Raw genomic sequence first — 14,671 nt, 5'->3', positions numbered from 1 at the left:
AAAGCAATGCAAAGCCACTGTCTGTGGCTCTGAGTGACTTCAAAAATCAGGAAGTAGTGAAACACAGCACATATCGCTGCTTTGTATTACTCAGCTCTGAGTTGGCATTCCTTGGGCATTACGTGGGTGCTCCCCCTCTTTTTATGTGTGTTGCAGAATGCAGGACACATAGAAAGAGGAATATGCCTCCGAGCACCTCCCTGCACAAAAACCATTCTGAGAGGCGTTTTCATCTTTCGATATGAGCTGCAGAATGCAAAAAATATTTCTCTTCATCATGCCTGCTCTGGGGAGGTTTAAAGTTTTGGTGCTTCTCGGGGTCTACATCATTAAGTAAAACTCTTTGGGTTCTGTGGGAAATGAACACTGCAATGCCCATGATGTCTTCAGCATCATCTTTATATATCCTTTCTCATGATATAGGTTGAGTTATTGTAGCAAAAACATGCCTCGAGCCTGCTGTTGCTTTCCAAAATATAGAATAAAAAAACAATCTAAGTTTGAAAAGAAAAAAACGAATCTGTTCCAAATCTTGCTGGCGCCTTGAGATGGACACGTCTTTCCCTTATAACCTGCGCATACTGAAGGGACAGAAGTGACGGGGTCTGATGCTGGATGTAAGTTATCTACATATAGGGTTGTTGCTCTAGTTCTCCTTCTGCTTTTGTTGCCTTCAAAGACTTTGCAATCTCTGAAGGACATCGCTATAATCTCCAGCTCCTAATAAATCCAATTCAATTTGCCAAATTACTTTTTTGCATCAAGTAAGATGAATATTTTCTTGCTTCATTCATTTTTCTACGATTTTCGGTATTAATGTGCTGTTGTTATGACTTGTGCATCTTTTGATTAATTCAACTCTACTCCTTTAATTAGTTTGTGAATTTTGAAGGAGTGGAAGTATTGCTGGTGGCTTCTCTTACCACTGCACTGCACTCCACCATCCCACTTCCTCGTGCAGCTGTTGACTCCCCAGGCAGCGCGTGGACAATCGAAGAGAGACTTTTCTGCTCCTGTGCACCTGACGTCACTCATCCAAACGGGAAAGACACCATTTAGATATAGTTCATTTCTTGTTTCTGCTCTGGATGCTGATCCACAGTTCATTTGTCTACAGACCACCTCAGCATCCTGATCGTCCCACTCACAATCACACACCGTCCCCCAGCGATTCTCGTGTTTGATCTCCACCCTCCCACTGCAGGCGTCACCAGAATTCACCAACCGGACAGTATCAGCTCCCACTGTGAACAAAGGACCAGAAAGAACAGGTTAGATTGATTGGAAAGAATCTAATGTGTGAGAACAAATGTCATCAATTCTTTGGAATATCCATGTGCCCCCATTGTTATGTCTTTGTGTCTACTGTGGCATGTGTGCTACCTGATCACACTTGAAAGCTAGGGCTCATAATCAACTCTGAACTCTTTCAGGCTACCCAGCTGACTTCAGGAAGAGTATATTAACATTTGGGATAGTTTATGATGACTCAGTTGACTGACCTGGTGACCAAAACTTGACAGAGCCATAGAAAGCACAAAATATGTGTCCTTTTGGGGGAACTCTTCATGATGAACCCCCAGATTGATCACCTCCCTACAAACATGTTTAAGGAAAGCACCCCCCTCTATCCCTCATCAGACCTGCCAGTAGTTCTAGGTGAATAATTAAAATCCAGCTCAGAATGTGAAATTGAGTGTATCTGGTGCCCTCAAACTCAGAAATGACAGATTTATGAGGGTTCAGAGGGTGGGTAGAGTGATGGGGTATAAGAGCCCTGCTGAGATGGTGGAGACCCCCCTCTGCCATCACAAGAGGTGAACCACCCACCTTATCTAGAGCTGCGTGCCTGCCTGGTAGGGAGAACTGGGCAGCCAGCAGCTCCACCAGAGCAGGGGGCGCCCCCAATGCTGACATGGCCACAGTACTTCCTTTAACCCTCTCAGCATGTATTCAGTGCTCACATCTACACTCCCAACGCAGAGTTTATATGGGGCCTTCTTTGTACTCTATCCCTGGGAATGCCAGATCAGTAAAAGTTGCCCCACCTTAGATGGGACTGGGTATCCCTGAAATGTCTTACTTTTTATGGAACTTGGGGCCGGAACCAGCTGTTTATTAGCACTTTACTGCATGTGCAGGCTCTTAAACATGGTCGCCATTTAGGTTAATATTAATTAAGTGACATATTTTGCTTTTGTGTGAGTCTGCTTTAAGTACACGAAGGGGCAAATTTACAAGCCCCTTGCGAAACAGTTACGCCGCCGTTGCAACTTATTTACAATGTAACGCATCTAGGGAGAAGCTTTACGTTGTAAATCCCTGCACCAGGCCACCATATCCTCTGTTTTGACTTACAACTTCAACACTCAGTATGTGATACCACGTCCTGTTTTTAAACTTGGCCTTGCCGTCCATTCACCAATTACTTTCCCCACACCCCTGGAGTCACTTCATGTTTAGTTACCACTTTCTTCCGAATGAGATCTTCCACCCTAGTGGGAGATCAATCACTTAGCACCCTGAAGCTGTGATGCGACTCCTCTGGGTCACACGGTTTCACAGTGTGCATCACTTGTGATGTGCTTTACGAAATACACTCATATGTTATGAGTCCTGTTTCTGCCATTTCAAGCCCTGAAGAAGTCTAGGCTTTACACCCCAAAGATGAAACACATGTTGGCTGGACTTTTTTGGCTTTCTACTTTGGATAAGGTGTATGGGACATCTAGGGAAATGAAAGCAATACAGGATGTAAGGACTGGACCATGTTATTATGAAGGCAGACTAATGAGAAGGCCAAAAAGGATGAGTACCTGAATTACACAATGTTTATTCACATGTGGGGTGAGGCGCGCCAACCTCGTGTGTGAAAGGAGAGTAAAAGACTACTCATAGTGAACCCAGCCGGGTTCTGTGTAATTTCAGTGTGAATCCGGGGGAGAAGAGAGAGGATACAGTGAATTGGAGGCATCAATATTAAAAAGAACAATCGTGTGACTGATCGAGTTTGCTACTTACCACTGGTGGTGGTCAATAAGCAGATGTGTGGATGATTGGAGGTCCACTGGAAAATGCCAGTAGCGGTGTGGAGCCCACGGTGGGGTGGTAATCTTTTAAAGTGCCAGGGTTGATGCCTGAGAAAAAACAGGGAATGTAAACCCGGCAGGAAGGCAAGCGGTGGATAGGGGGGGCAGGGTGGACCGCAGGTGGTGGCGGGTCTTACCTAGGGCACAAGCAACGATCGTGTTTAAGAGTCTGACGGGATCCGACTGCTGGATAGGGATTAGAGCTCCAGTCTGCGTACATGAGGGAAGTACCGTACAACCCCGAGTACGTGCACAGGAAAAAATAAAGAATGCTGCAAACTCGATCTCACAGTAGTGTGGGAGGAGAGCAGAAGGCACGGATGTAGTGACAAAGCATGATAATGTGAAAAGGTGTATGTAAAATGAGATGGCCACGTGAGGACCTAAGGTAGCGCTCAACAGTGGGGAGAAGAATGAAAAGGCGTACAGTGTATCAGATAATGATGTCGAACAGGATGTATACATACAAACAGACGCCAACAAGTTATAACGTTCTGTTCATAAAATATATTACAGAAAGCAGCACGACTGGTACAATAATCACATAGGAACACTGAGTCTTACTAGATATAAAAGTATTTACACAGAGCAAAAATGTACGCAGAGCAGCCATGTGCAGACGGAGGTTACATGAGAAAGACCAATAGTAACCATATGCTGTCCTATGGTGACTCCGATCTTCGGAGGTAGTGCAATACTGCCCTACTGGGTTCACTATGAGTAGTCTTTTACTCTCCTTTCACACACGAGGTTGGCACGCCTCACCCCACATGTGAATAAGCATTGTGTAATTCAGGTACTCACCCTTTTTGGCCTTCTCATTAGTCTGCCTTCATAATAACATGGTCCAGTCCTTACATCCTGTATTGCTTTCATTTCCCTAGATGTCCCATACACCTTAGGTCCTGACGAGACTCCACATTCCAAGTCAGGTCGAAACGCCGACGACGATTAATGGAAGCGAACCATTCAGACAGCACTTATGATTGTATATAGTCGCTGTATTATTCTGTATGACCTCATTTCAAAAACGGTCGCTTTCCTTGAGAACATTTCTTTGAAACCCTGTATATATTTTCACCGAATGTCACTCAACTGTTGTTTTTGGTTCCTACAATACACTTGGGACTCTTCGCACTGTTAAAAGTTTATTGTGCACATTATAAATGTTATTTTTTGTTATTTCTTTGGAATTATACAGATGTATTTGTCATACAAACCTTGGTGTCATAATCGCTCTCTCTTTAACATTCCTCATAACCCTCAGTTGATTTTGCTATTATGCATTGTAGTTATCAATGAGTGTTAATTTATTACTCCACTGGAACCGTTGTTTTCTATATAAAGTACACACCGGGGTTCCCTTGTCCCCTCCTTCCGTCATTCTCTACCAGGCGTACCGTCATGACAGCATTAATACTGTAACGTCTGGATTACGGCAATGCAGTATACGCAGGGCTTCCCGACAAACTCCTGGGGAAACTACAGGTGGTTTTAAAGGATGTGGCAAGGCTGATTTTTAAATTACCAAGAGGCGACATGCTACCCCTCTGCTGAAACAGCTACACCTGCTCCCCATCATGCAGAGGGTCATATTCAAGGGCCTGTACATTGCACATAAGGCACAGCATTGAGTAGTGCCCAAATATATCAAAGACCGCCTGAACTTTATGTGCCTGGAAGCTACCTCAGGTCATCTGAGGCTAGCCTGCTGGCCTGCCCGTGTTTTAAAAGAACTACACTGCAGGTGGGGTTGAGGGGGGTGGGCTTTTCGCTACTCCCGTTTAGGAAGAAACTCAAAACCATCTTGTTTACTGAGGCATTCAGTTAAATCCATCTGTTAGCGCTGAATACCCTAGGGACCAAGGGACTCCCGGCTTATGGTCCTCGCTGCAAGCGCCCAGAGACCTTTGGTGATTGGCACGCTATAAATATAATCTTACATTAACATTAACATTAACAATTAGCCATCTCCCTGCCCCCTCCTCCCCCCACGTTTCTATCTGATCATGAAAGGGGACATAGTGGTCAACCCTGACAAGAAAACAAAAACACCCCAGCTCCCAATCCCTGATGGGGGCCACAGAACTTGCCTCGTAATATAGTAAGCATGGGATAAACTTTGCAATTTCCTGTTTATGCCTCCCTGTGTCTTCACTCTCTTCAATATCAATGCAATGTCCCCCTCCAACATGAAACAGAGGATTATGATATTTGGAGTACCTTGCTATCATCAATAGTACAGAGCACACCCGATTTAACCAGGCACGACTCTGTGGTTGACAAAGAAAAGAGGAACAGTAAACAAAAACAAACAGTATCCTGAAGTCATATGATCTGTTCAGCTGCCATAGAAGTAAGATTGGGCCACCTCTTAAGGCTGCCATGGAATTCTTGGCTACTGCTGAAGGGGAAGCCGCTTTGTCACTCTGTGGCCTCAATTCAGGGCTGTACTGTCAATTTGTTTCCTCTTCTTCTTTTGCTGTTCTCTAGTGGTTTGCTCTGAGGTAGATTTATTCCACATTCTCCTAAATGCTGTATGACTGCCCATAGAAAAAACTGGAATACCCCTGCACACTCTTGGTATTTGTAAACAGTCAAAGGGTGTGAGGGGGTATTCCAGTTTTTTCTATTTGCAGTATTAACCCAGGTTGATACTTCTTGGAGGGGTATAGGGTTTTCCCCTCAGCCCCCAATTTGCACCTCACAACCAACAGTAAATCAACTGAATCAATTATGTTCATTTACTAAGCAGTGCGCCCCTTCCAAACAAATAACCCTTTCCTAGCCCATGTGCTGTATGACTGCCTTTCTGGGTTTGTCGTCCAGCATCGGAGTCCAGATGGCCATTTGGTCAATGCTCCCCTTTGGACTCAAGCCAAGTCCAGTTGGGGTGGTGAAGTATCTAGTCATACTACCATCCAGTATGCAAGCTTGGCCAAGAGCGCCAATGAATAGCGTAAGTTCAATTGTTGTCATTGTTTTGTGACCTCCAGTAACAATTTCTGTCTCTTTATGGACCTCAGTCCAGCCACAGCCCATGCAGATAAGAGCGGTGGGGCCCTGTAGGGGGATTTTAATGGGCAACAACCAGGGAAAATTAAAAAAATAATTAATTTTCCCTCATCATCGTCCATTGAAATCCCTCCAGGCACAGACCGCGGCTGCCTCAGTCATTAAATCGCAAGGTATGTGCACTTTACACTTCTCAACGGTCCAGGAGCCCGTGCTGTGAGAGACCTGGAGGATATGGTTTCTATTCCGGTACTTAAATAGCCGCTTAACCCCTGGTCTGGGAGTGGCCCTAGGTTGTCCCAGATAGTGGTGATTATCTAGAGACCCTGTATGCTTGCTCTATGAAGAAGAACCTGGATTGATTACTGGCTAGCACTGTTGTGGGACCCTTTTTCCAGGTAAAAATCTGTGCCGGGCCCTCTACTCTCTCCGGTACCCTAACATGCGTGCATTATTCCTACAAGAGCAACCATCCGATCGCCTGCTTTATCCACTTTCAGCACCTGAATTTGTGTCTGCATGACTTGCACTGAAGGTCTCATGGTTGCTATTGCAGATCCATTGATTGCCACATGATGTTCCAACAATTTTCTGTGATCCACTCTCAATAACCCTAGTTCCAGGGCCACTGCATCTATTTTTTGGTCCAACGTAGACTTAACATCCAATAAGGCTTGCAGGATAGCCTCAAATTTGCAATGTGTTCTTCAAGGCAACTGCATCAGTAGTTATGGGGGTGTCATTCACCTCTATCACAACCGGATCACTGTCCCCATGTGCCCGCCTCTTCTGGACCCTTAGGCTTGTCCATGATTGCTCAGAAACCAAACGAGGCCATCACTTGATGGTTCTCAAATCTGTCCTCCAAATATGGAGGGGGCAGCCATGGTCAGTGCTCACAATGATTCAGTCGAGGCAAGTATAACTAACAGCTCTAAGATTCCCCATAAATTCAACTTTTTGATGTGGTTCCAGTTTGAGGCCCAGTATGCATGTTGCAGTATATTGCTGCAGTCACATTCTCCACAAAGGCTTTATGCGAGCAAAGAGGAGCTTGGTCAATTCAGGGATCAATAGGAGGAGGGGGTGTTCTGCTCCCCATAGGGAGCCAGTGGGGAGTGGTGAGCCCATGGCCACAGCCACATCACAGCCCACCTGAAAGGCCTGTACTGGCTCCCCGTCAACAAGAGGATCACCTTCAAGCTTCTCACCCACGCTCACTAAGCACTCCACAACGCCGGACCAGAATACCTCAACAAACTACTCACCTTCTACACCCCATACCGCCAGCTGTGCTCCACCGACCTCGCCACCGTCCCTGGCATCCGATGAACGACCACCGGCGACAGATCTTTCTCCCACCTCGCTGCCAAGACGTGGAACATCTCCCCCTCTGCCTACGACAGACCCAGGACCTGCTGAACTTCAGGAGACTTCTGAAGACTTGGCTGTTCAAGCAGTAGTAGCACCCCCGCCCCCCCAACACCTTGACACTCTCGCGGGTGAGTAGTGCACTCCACAATTGGACTGATTGATTGATTGATTGATTGATTGATGGCCAACAGAGGCAGTACACTGCAGGGTCCTGGTCACCCACCGGCCCTGATATGGATCCGATTGCACCTCTCCTGTCTCAGGTCTCAGTAGGCAGCCTCGCTGTCCTCTTGTCCAGTGTAGTAGGCTGAGGAGTTGTAGGAAAGGGCCCTTTTTGGATGGTCATCCCCCCACTTTTTGCCCCATTGCTATTGTGTATGACTTTTAAAATGCACTGGAGCCTGCTGTCCAGGCCCCAGGGTAAGTGTTCCTGCCCTAAAACCAGTTTGTGTGAATTGACAATCCCAATTGGCAAAGACTTTACCCCTGTTAAAAGTTCCTAGTATATCATACCCATAGCACCCATGGCATGGGTGGTAAAGGGGTCCCTAGAGCTTCCATTACTGTTTGTGCCAACCGGAGTGACCCAAGTAAACTACCTACCGCCGGCCTGCAACTGGAGACCGCAGGAACAGTGTAAACTATTCCATTTTGACTTTGCCCTCACCATGTGTGGCAAAGTCAATGCACTGCTTTTAATGAATGTCAGTCACCCCTAAGGAATGCCCGGGAGCCCAGAAGGTGGGGTGCATTATTTTAAAGTTTTGGGCTTGTAAGTGCAATTATATATGTTCCGATAGTGGCAATTACCATTAACACACACTATAAGGGATGATAGGCAGTCCAGAGCATAACATGGACTTGCACCCCGGCGGATCTGGGGCTGGTAGCTTCATCATGATCCTGCCTAAAAATGGTTTGTTTGGTTTCAAACAACGTGCCTTATGACCCCTGACATTAATATTGTGCGAAGGGCGATTCAGCGTACACCCAGGTAGTTAGCTTAGAGATTGTCCAACTGGTTGGCCAGTTTCTCTGTGCTCTGGATGGCTTGCTTCTTCAAGACAGGATACTGACCTCCTTCCAGGCAGTCTGATAACTCCCAGGAGTATGGAGCATAGGCCTGGGCAGGAATGAGGTCACATATCCTCCCTCCCTGGTGGGCTCGTGAAGTGGCACATCAAGGCGGTGAGCTTCAAAACTCTTCACAGCCTCTGATGCGCATCCAGGCTTTCTCCCAGAGGAGTAAACAGCTCTCCTACTGCCCCAGGCACATTTGCACCTGAGCAGTTTTGAACGTTAGGTATCCTTCAGGTGTATACCCCGGGAAGGTTACCCACATCTCTAGGGTGGGCTGTCTGGCTTTACCATGAGGACGAGTTCTGCCATTTTTAAAAGTGGTAAAAATAATGCTTTCTGGCTAGAAAAGGAGACCTACAACCCCAGATATGATCAACTCAGGTGTGGATTACCTGCAGGGACTAGCCAGGAAAAGCTGAACCAACTGTTGTGGCTTTACCCAGTAAGGGTTCCAAGCAGCTCGACCTGCAAGCGACCAATTTTCTCTGGTGACTTTTCCCATTGACCGCAATGATAAAGTTTCACTGTATTATTTTGCACTGATTTTATATTGCTTCTAAAATCCATAACTCTTACATGTATGCCATCCAATTTTTAAAAATATAAATTAAGATAAAAAATACTATTTATTTTACATTTTTTTATCTGATTTCTGTTGAGTCATGTCAATGACTCAACAGATCCACCATCCTTAGGGCCACTCCACAATCCTTAGAACCACTCTACCATCCTTAGGGATTAGTCGACCATCCTTAGGGCCTACTCCACCATCCTTACACCAACTCCACCATCCCTAGAACCACTCCACCATCCTTAGAACCACTCCACCATCCTTAGGGCCTACTCCACCATTCTAAGACCCCACTCCACCATCCTTGCACCCACTCTACCATCCTTAGTGCTTATGGTCCATATTGATACTCTGAAATGCTGAACACTTGTTCCTCCAGTAAATCCTAACTGTTCTATGTCACACTACCTGGACTGAGCTGATGATTTATTAATGTCAATCCAAGGACCATCTTTGGGGTCGGTGAGAGTATTACACAATACTCCACCTTCCAACAGGAGGACTGATACCTCTGGAGTGCCATCCACATAAGCCGTCTGTGCACCCATAGCAAAGGGTCTGCTGTTGCATCTTTCCCCGACCCACTTATCAATAGTGCCCGCTGCTGCAGCTGCAGCTGCAGGCCTCACCGCTCTTTTGTGGTCTGCTCTTCCTTTTCTGATGACTGCATCATTCCCTGTCCCAGCAGCAAAAAGAGGAGCAGCATATGGCAGGGGGAGAGAAAATAGCTCCATGATGATATATGGGGGGAGAATCTTGTAACTCACTCGTCTGCTATCTTGACATGCCCCCAATGCACTGAATAGTACTGAGATCCTTCTGGTACCATACACGTTGCACAACAACAGATCTTTTCTGCGGTGCCATTCACTTCAGTTACTCATTAGTACCTTTAGATCTCATTTGTTAATGCTCACAATACATATGTGTTATGAGTCTGTTGTAACTCTACTTCACATTCTGTCCATAACTATTCATTTGTGGTTGTCATGGGTGTTGCTCTACACTCTCCATTTCCACTCTTCATTTCAGTGGACACTTTGAGATGCATTGCCTTGAATTTCCTGTGAAAAAAGTATACAAAGCACTGTCTTGCACGGCAAAGTTTTACGCAGGGACGGCTCCTCCACAAGGGTGAAGAAGCGTCGCCCCTCTGCTTTCTCCTAGTGCGAGAAAGCCAAAACATAAAATGGTAATAACTTTTAGTTATTACCATTTTATGTTTGTTTTGCCCATTGAAGGCGTGTGGGAGGGTGGGGCTGCTCTGCTCTTTGAGTCATGCAAACTCTGCCCTTCTCCATGCAGGCTGCATTGCATGGAGAACATGGCCACCCCATAAGCCCCTGGCTGGGTGCCATCCCGATCTGTCAATGGACTCAGCATCGATTGACCCCCCTGCCCATGTGACCCCCATCCCTGCTTGACCCAGCCGCTACTGGTTTTACACTGCATCAGGGAGGAGTTTTGTATTTATTTTATGTATTTAGTGAAGCAGCAAACCTTGAAAGATGGTACACCCTCCCAAGAGAGGTGTAACGAGGAGAAACATATTCAATTCTTCCACATTACTTCCTCTTGCATTCTGAAGCAGACATAGAAAGAGGAGTATGTCTCTCAGGATTTTGTTTGGTGCAAGATTTCTCCCTGCCTGTAACGTCGGCACAATGAGCAAACAGAAGTACACCATATCTTAGTTGAGAGTGTCCTCTCTATCACTCGGAAGCTTTTTTCCGGTCCAGGGAAGACATGGCTTGGCAGTTCGGGCTGGACTGTTCCCATGAGGCACAGGGTCAGACTGATTTGCATATAGCAATGTCTGAACTGGGGTGGCAGAGTGGGCTAAAGAACGGTGATGGATTAAACCCAGATCTTTTGACTGGGTGTGAGTGTTTGATTGATTCAGATGCTCCGTCCATCACCACCCACTTTTGTACTTCTTTTGGCCGCCATAAGTGTGTCAGGGTATGCTCAGACGTGAGTCCCTTGCTCACTTTGCCACTGGATTCGAGCAAGCTGGGCTGAAGACGGCTGGAATGCCAGAAACCGGTCCTCAGAAGCTTGTTTCCGGTCCAGGGAAGACATGGCTTGGCATTTTGGGCAGGACTGTTCCCATGAGGCACAGGGTCAGACTGATTTGCATATAGCCATGTCTGAACTGGGGTGGCAGAGTGGGCTAAAGAACGGTGATGGATTAAACCCAGATCTTTTGACTGGGTGTGAGTGTTTGATTGATTCAGATGCTCCGACCATCACCACCCCCTTTTGTACCGCTCTCTATCACTCTAGGCAGCGCTGGACGTTGTCTTGCAGTGTTGCATTGTATTATGTTGCACTGCATGAAATGTTAGTGAATTCAGGCCTGGATTTGTGCCTAGGTAGCAATGGGCATTCTAGCTGTGGTCTCCACAGTACTTTAGAGAATGTCTAGAAAGTGCATTCACCAGGTATTTTGTTTGACTTTTGTACTCAAGGACACACCTCACGTGCAATTTTGATGTGAACCTCAACGCAACTGAACTGTATTTCATGTCATTAGCATAGTTTGCAAAAATGACACTTAATAGAGTATATAATACATATGTTTGCACACTCCTGGATATAAATAAATATACAATTGAAATGTTCCAGAAAACAAACTATAAATTGATAAAAGCACTAGATTCACTCAGGGTGAGTAGGATTTTACAGACATCAATCTACAGAGTGCATGTTTAAATACAAAACATGAAGTGGCAGGAGGATCCTATTAGTCATGCACTTATGAGTAACAATGGCTAAGAGTAAGTATATGTGAAGGTCCCTCCTTTGCCCGTCTGTTCAGCTGATGGCTCCCCCACCAGGTGCACCCAAGGAATCCAGCCAAGGCCTGCTGGCCAGGAAGGGCAAGAGAGTCACTGTAATAATACATCATGTGTTGATGCTGGGAGTAACTTTGTCACTCTGGAAACTACATATCACAGACAGAACAGAAGATATACAATAGAGGCCCTCACTACAAGCTCGACGGCTGTGGAATGTATTAGAGGCCCTCACTACAAGCTCGACGTGTGTGGAATGGATTAGAGGCACTCACCACAAGCTCAATGTATGTTGACTTCATTAGAGACTCTCACTATGAGCTAGACATATGTAGAATGCATTAGAGGCCCTCGCTACGAGCTTGACATGTGTGGAATGCATTAGATGCCCTCACTACGAGCTTGACATGTGTGGAATGCATTAGATGCCCTCACTACGAGCTTGACATGTGTGAAATGCATTAGAGGCCCTCACTACGAGCTCGACATGTGTGGAATGTATTACATGCCCTCACTACGAGCTTGACGTGTGTGGAATGCATTAGAGGCCCTCATTACAAGCTCGATGTGTGTGGAATGCATTAGAGGCCCTCGCTACAAGCTGAACGTACGTGGCTTGCATTAGAGGCCCTCACTACAAGCTCGACGTGCGTGAAATGCATTAGAGGCTATAGCTATGAGCTCAACGTGAGTGGAATGCATTAGAGGCCCTCACTATGAGCTGGACATGTGTGGAATGCATTCGAAGCCCTCACTATAAGCTTGAAGTGCGTGAAATGTATTAGAGGCCCTCACTACAAGCTTGACATGCGTCAAATGCATTAGAGGCCATCGCTACGAGCTTGATGGGCATGGAATGCATTAGAAGCCCTCACAACTAGCTACACGTGTGTGGAATGCATTAAAAGCCCTCACTAGAATCTTAACGGGTATGGAATGCATTAGAGGCCCTCACTACGATGTTGATGTGTGTGGAATTCATTAGAGACCCTCATTATGAGCTAGACGTATGTGCAATGCATTTGAGGCCCCCGCTACGAGCTCGACGTGCGTGGAACGCATTAGAGGCCCTCACTACAAGCTACAAGCGCGTGGAGTGCATTAGAGGCCCTCTGTCAGGACCACAAGATCTATTGGCAAAAGAGGGCTGACAGTAAGTGTAGTCTTTACTCAGGTTGGCAGGAATAATAAAAAGAAATGTGCAGCAGCAAAAGTCATACCATGACCCAACACCAAGATGGCGGCAAAAGATTCTGAGATTAATGGTCAGGTTAGCACGCTAGTGTTGGGGCTCAATCACAGGGAAGGAGGTGACACACCAGAGGTGTTGCGCACTTCGCCTGAGCTTTTAGGAGGAAAAGAAGCCTGAGTTCGACGCGCCATGAGAGAAGGAATTAAGGACCATTCATTGTCGTGATCGTCATAGGAATTAATGGTTAATGTTACGGAACTTCCGAAGGAGTAAAGTAAGACTGTTCCGGTATTTTGTTCAACTGTATTTTTTTTTCCCTAAAGCGGGAGGCATAGAGACTGCATAGTTTTTGAAAGAAGATTTGCATCCATTTCTCAAGTGAGCGCTTGACGGAAGCAGCTGCTCGGAGAGATAAAGAGTCAGCACAAGTTTGTATTTATTTTATTTTCAAGCTAACGTTAATGCCTGTTTTCCTCCGCAGTGAAAAAATAACTCGAAGGTTAAATGTGGGAGATACTAGGCAAGTAATATTATTTCAGGAAGCTTGAGCAAAAGACTTCACTCAATCTATTTGAGGCAGGGCAGAACACTGCAAGAGTATTTTTATTTGAATAAAGAGAAGGTTAAATAATAACAAGTAAAGTCGTCTTCAAGCACCAGGTGAAGATAAAACTTACCCACAACTAGAATCCCATTAAAATTGTCAGCTGTGACAGAAAAGGTGAGAAACCTAGAGTAGAAAGAAATAGAATAAATAATATTAGAATAGCAATATAAAAGGGACTAAAAAAGGTATTCTTACATTTAATTACTGCATACCATGCAGAAGAAAAAAGTCATAGCTGAGAGAAAAATAAGGAAGAGGAGCAGTGGCAGGGTTGTTCTAGAAAGGAATTGGGAACTTGCGACATTCTGCTCCTGTGTTTGTTTAAGAGCACGTTCTGACACCCTCACTACAAGCTCGACGTGCGTGAAATGCATTAGAGGTCCTCGCTACGAGCTCGACATACGTGGAATGCATTAGAGGCCCTCACTACGAGCTCGACGTACGTGGAATGCATTAGAGGCCCTCACTACGAGCTTGACGTGTCTGGAATGCATTTGAGGCCCTTGGTACGAGGTCGACGTGTACGGAATGCATTAGAGGCCCTCGCTATGTGCTCGACATGCGTGAAATGCATTAGGGGCCCTCACTGCAAGCTTGACGTGCGTGAAATGCATTAGAGGTCCGCACTACAAGCTCAAAGTGCTTGGAATGCATTAGAAGCCCTCATTACAAGCTCGATGTGCGTGGAAGCATTAGAGGCCCTCAATACGAGCTTGACATGTGTGGAATGCATTAGAAGCCGTCGGTACAAGCTCGACATGTGTGGAATGCATTGGAGGCCCTCGCTATGAGCTCATTGTGTGTGGAATGCTTTAGAGGTCTTCGCTATGAGCTAAAAGTGCATGAAATACATTAGAGACCCTCACTATGAACTTGACGTGTGTGGAAGGCATTAGAGGCCATCATTACAAGCTCGACGTGCGTGGAATGCATTAGAAGCCCTAG

The 14,671-nt window shown here is 45.9% G+C and overlaps 1 protein-coding gene across 1 annotated transcript in view; it reads right to left on the bottom strand.

Moving 5' to 3' along the window:
- Positions 1 to 849: 849 nt before the first annotated feature.
- LOC147659527 (CD5 antigen-like) overlaps positions 850 to 14,671 on the bottom strand; it is a 124,985-nt gene continuing 111,163 nt past the window's right edge. Inside the window, exon 4 of the mRNA XM_086951672.1 lies at positions 850 to 1,244. Within this exon, the coding sequence (XP_086807798.1) occupies positions 850 to 1,244 (395 nt within the window). The remainder of the gene's footprint in view (positions 1,245 to 14,671) is intronic.

The sequence above is a fragment of the Lissotriton vulgaris genome, unplaced genomic scaffold (genome assembly GCF_964263255.1).
Source record: "Lissotriton vulgaris unplaced genomic scaffold, aLisVul1.2 SCAFFOLD_2055, whole genome shotgun sequence".
Lineage (NCBI taxonomy): Eukaryota > Metazoa > Chordata > Amphibia > Caudata > Salamandridae > Lissotriton > Lissotriton vulgaris.
This window is presented reverse-complemented; position numbering and strand designations above follow the sequence as displayed.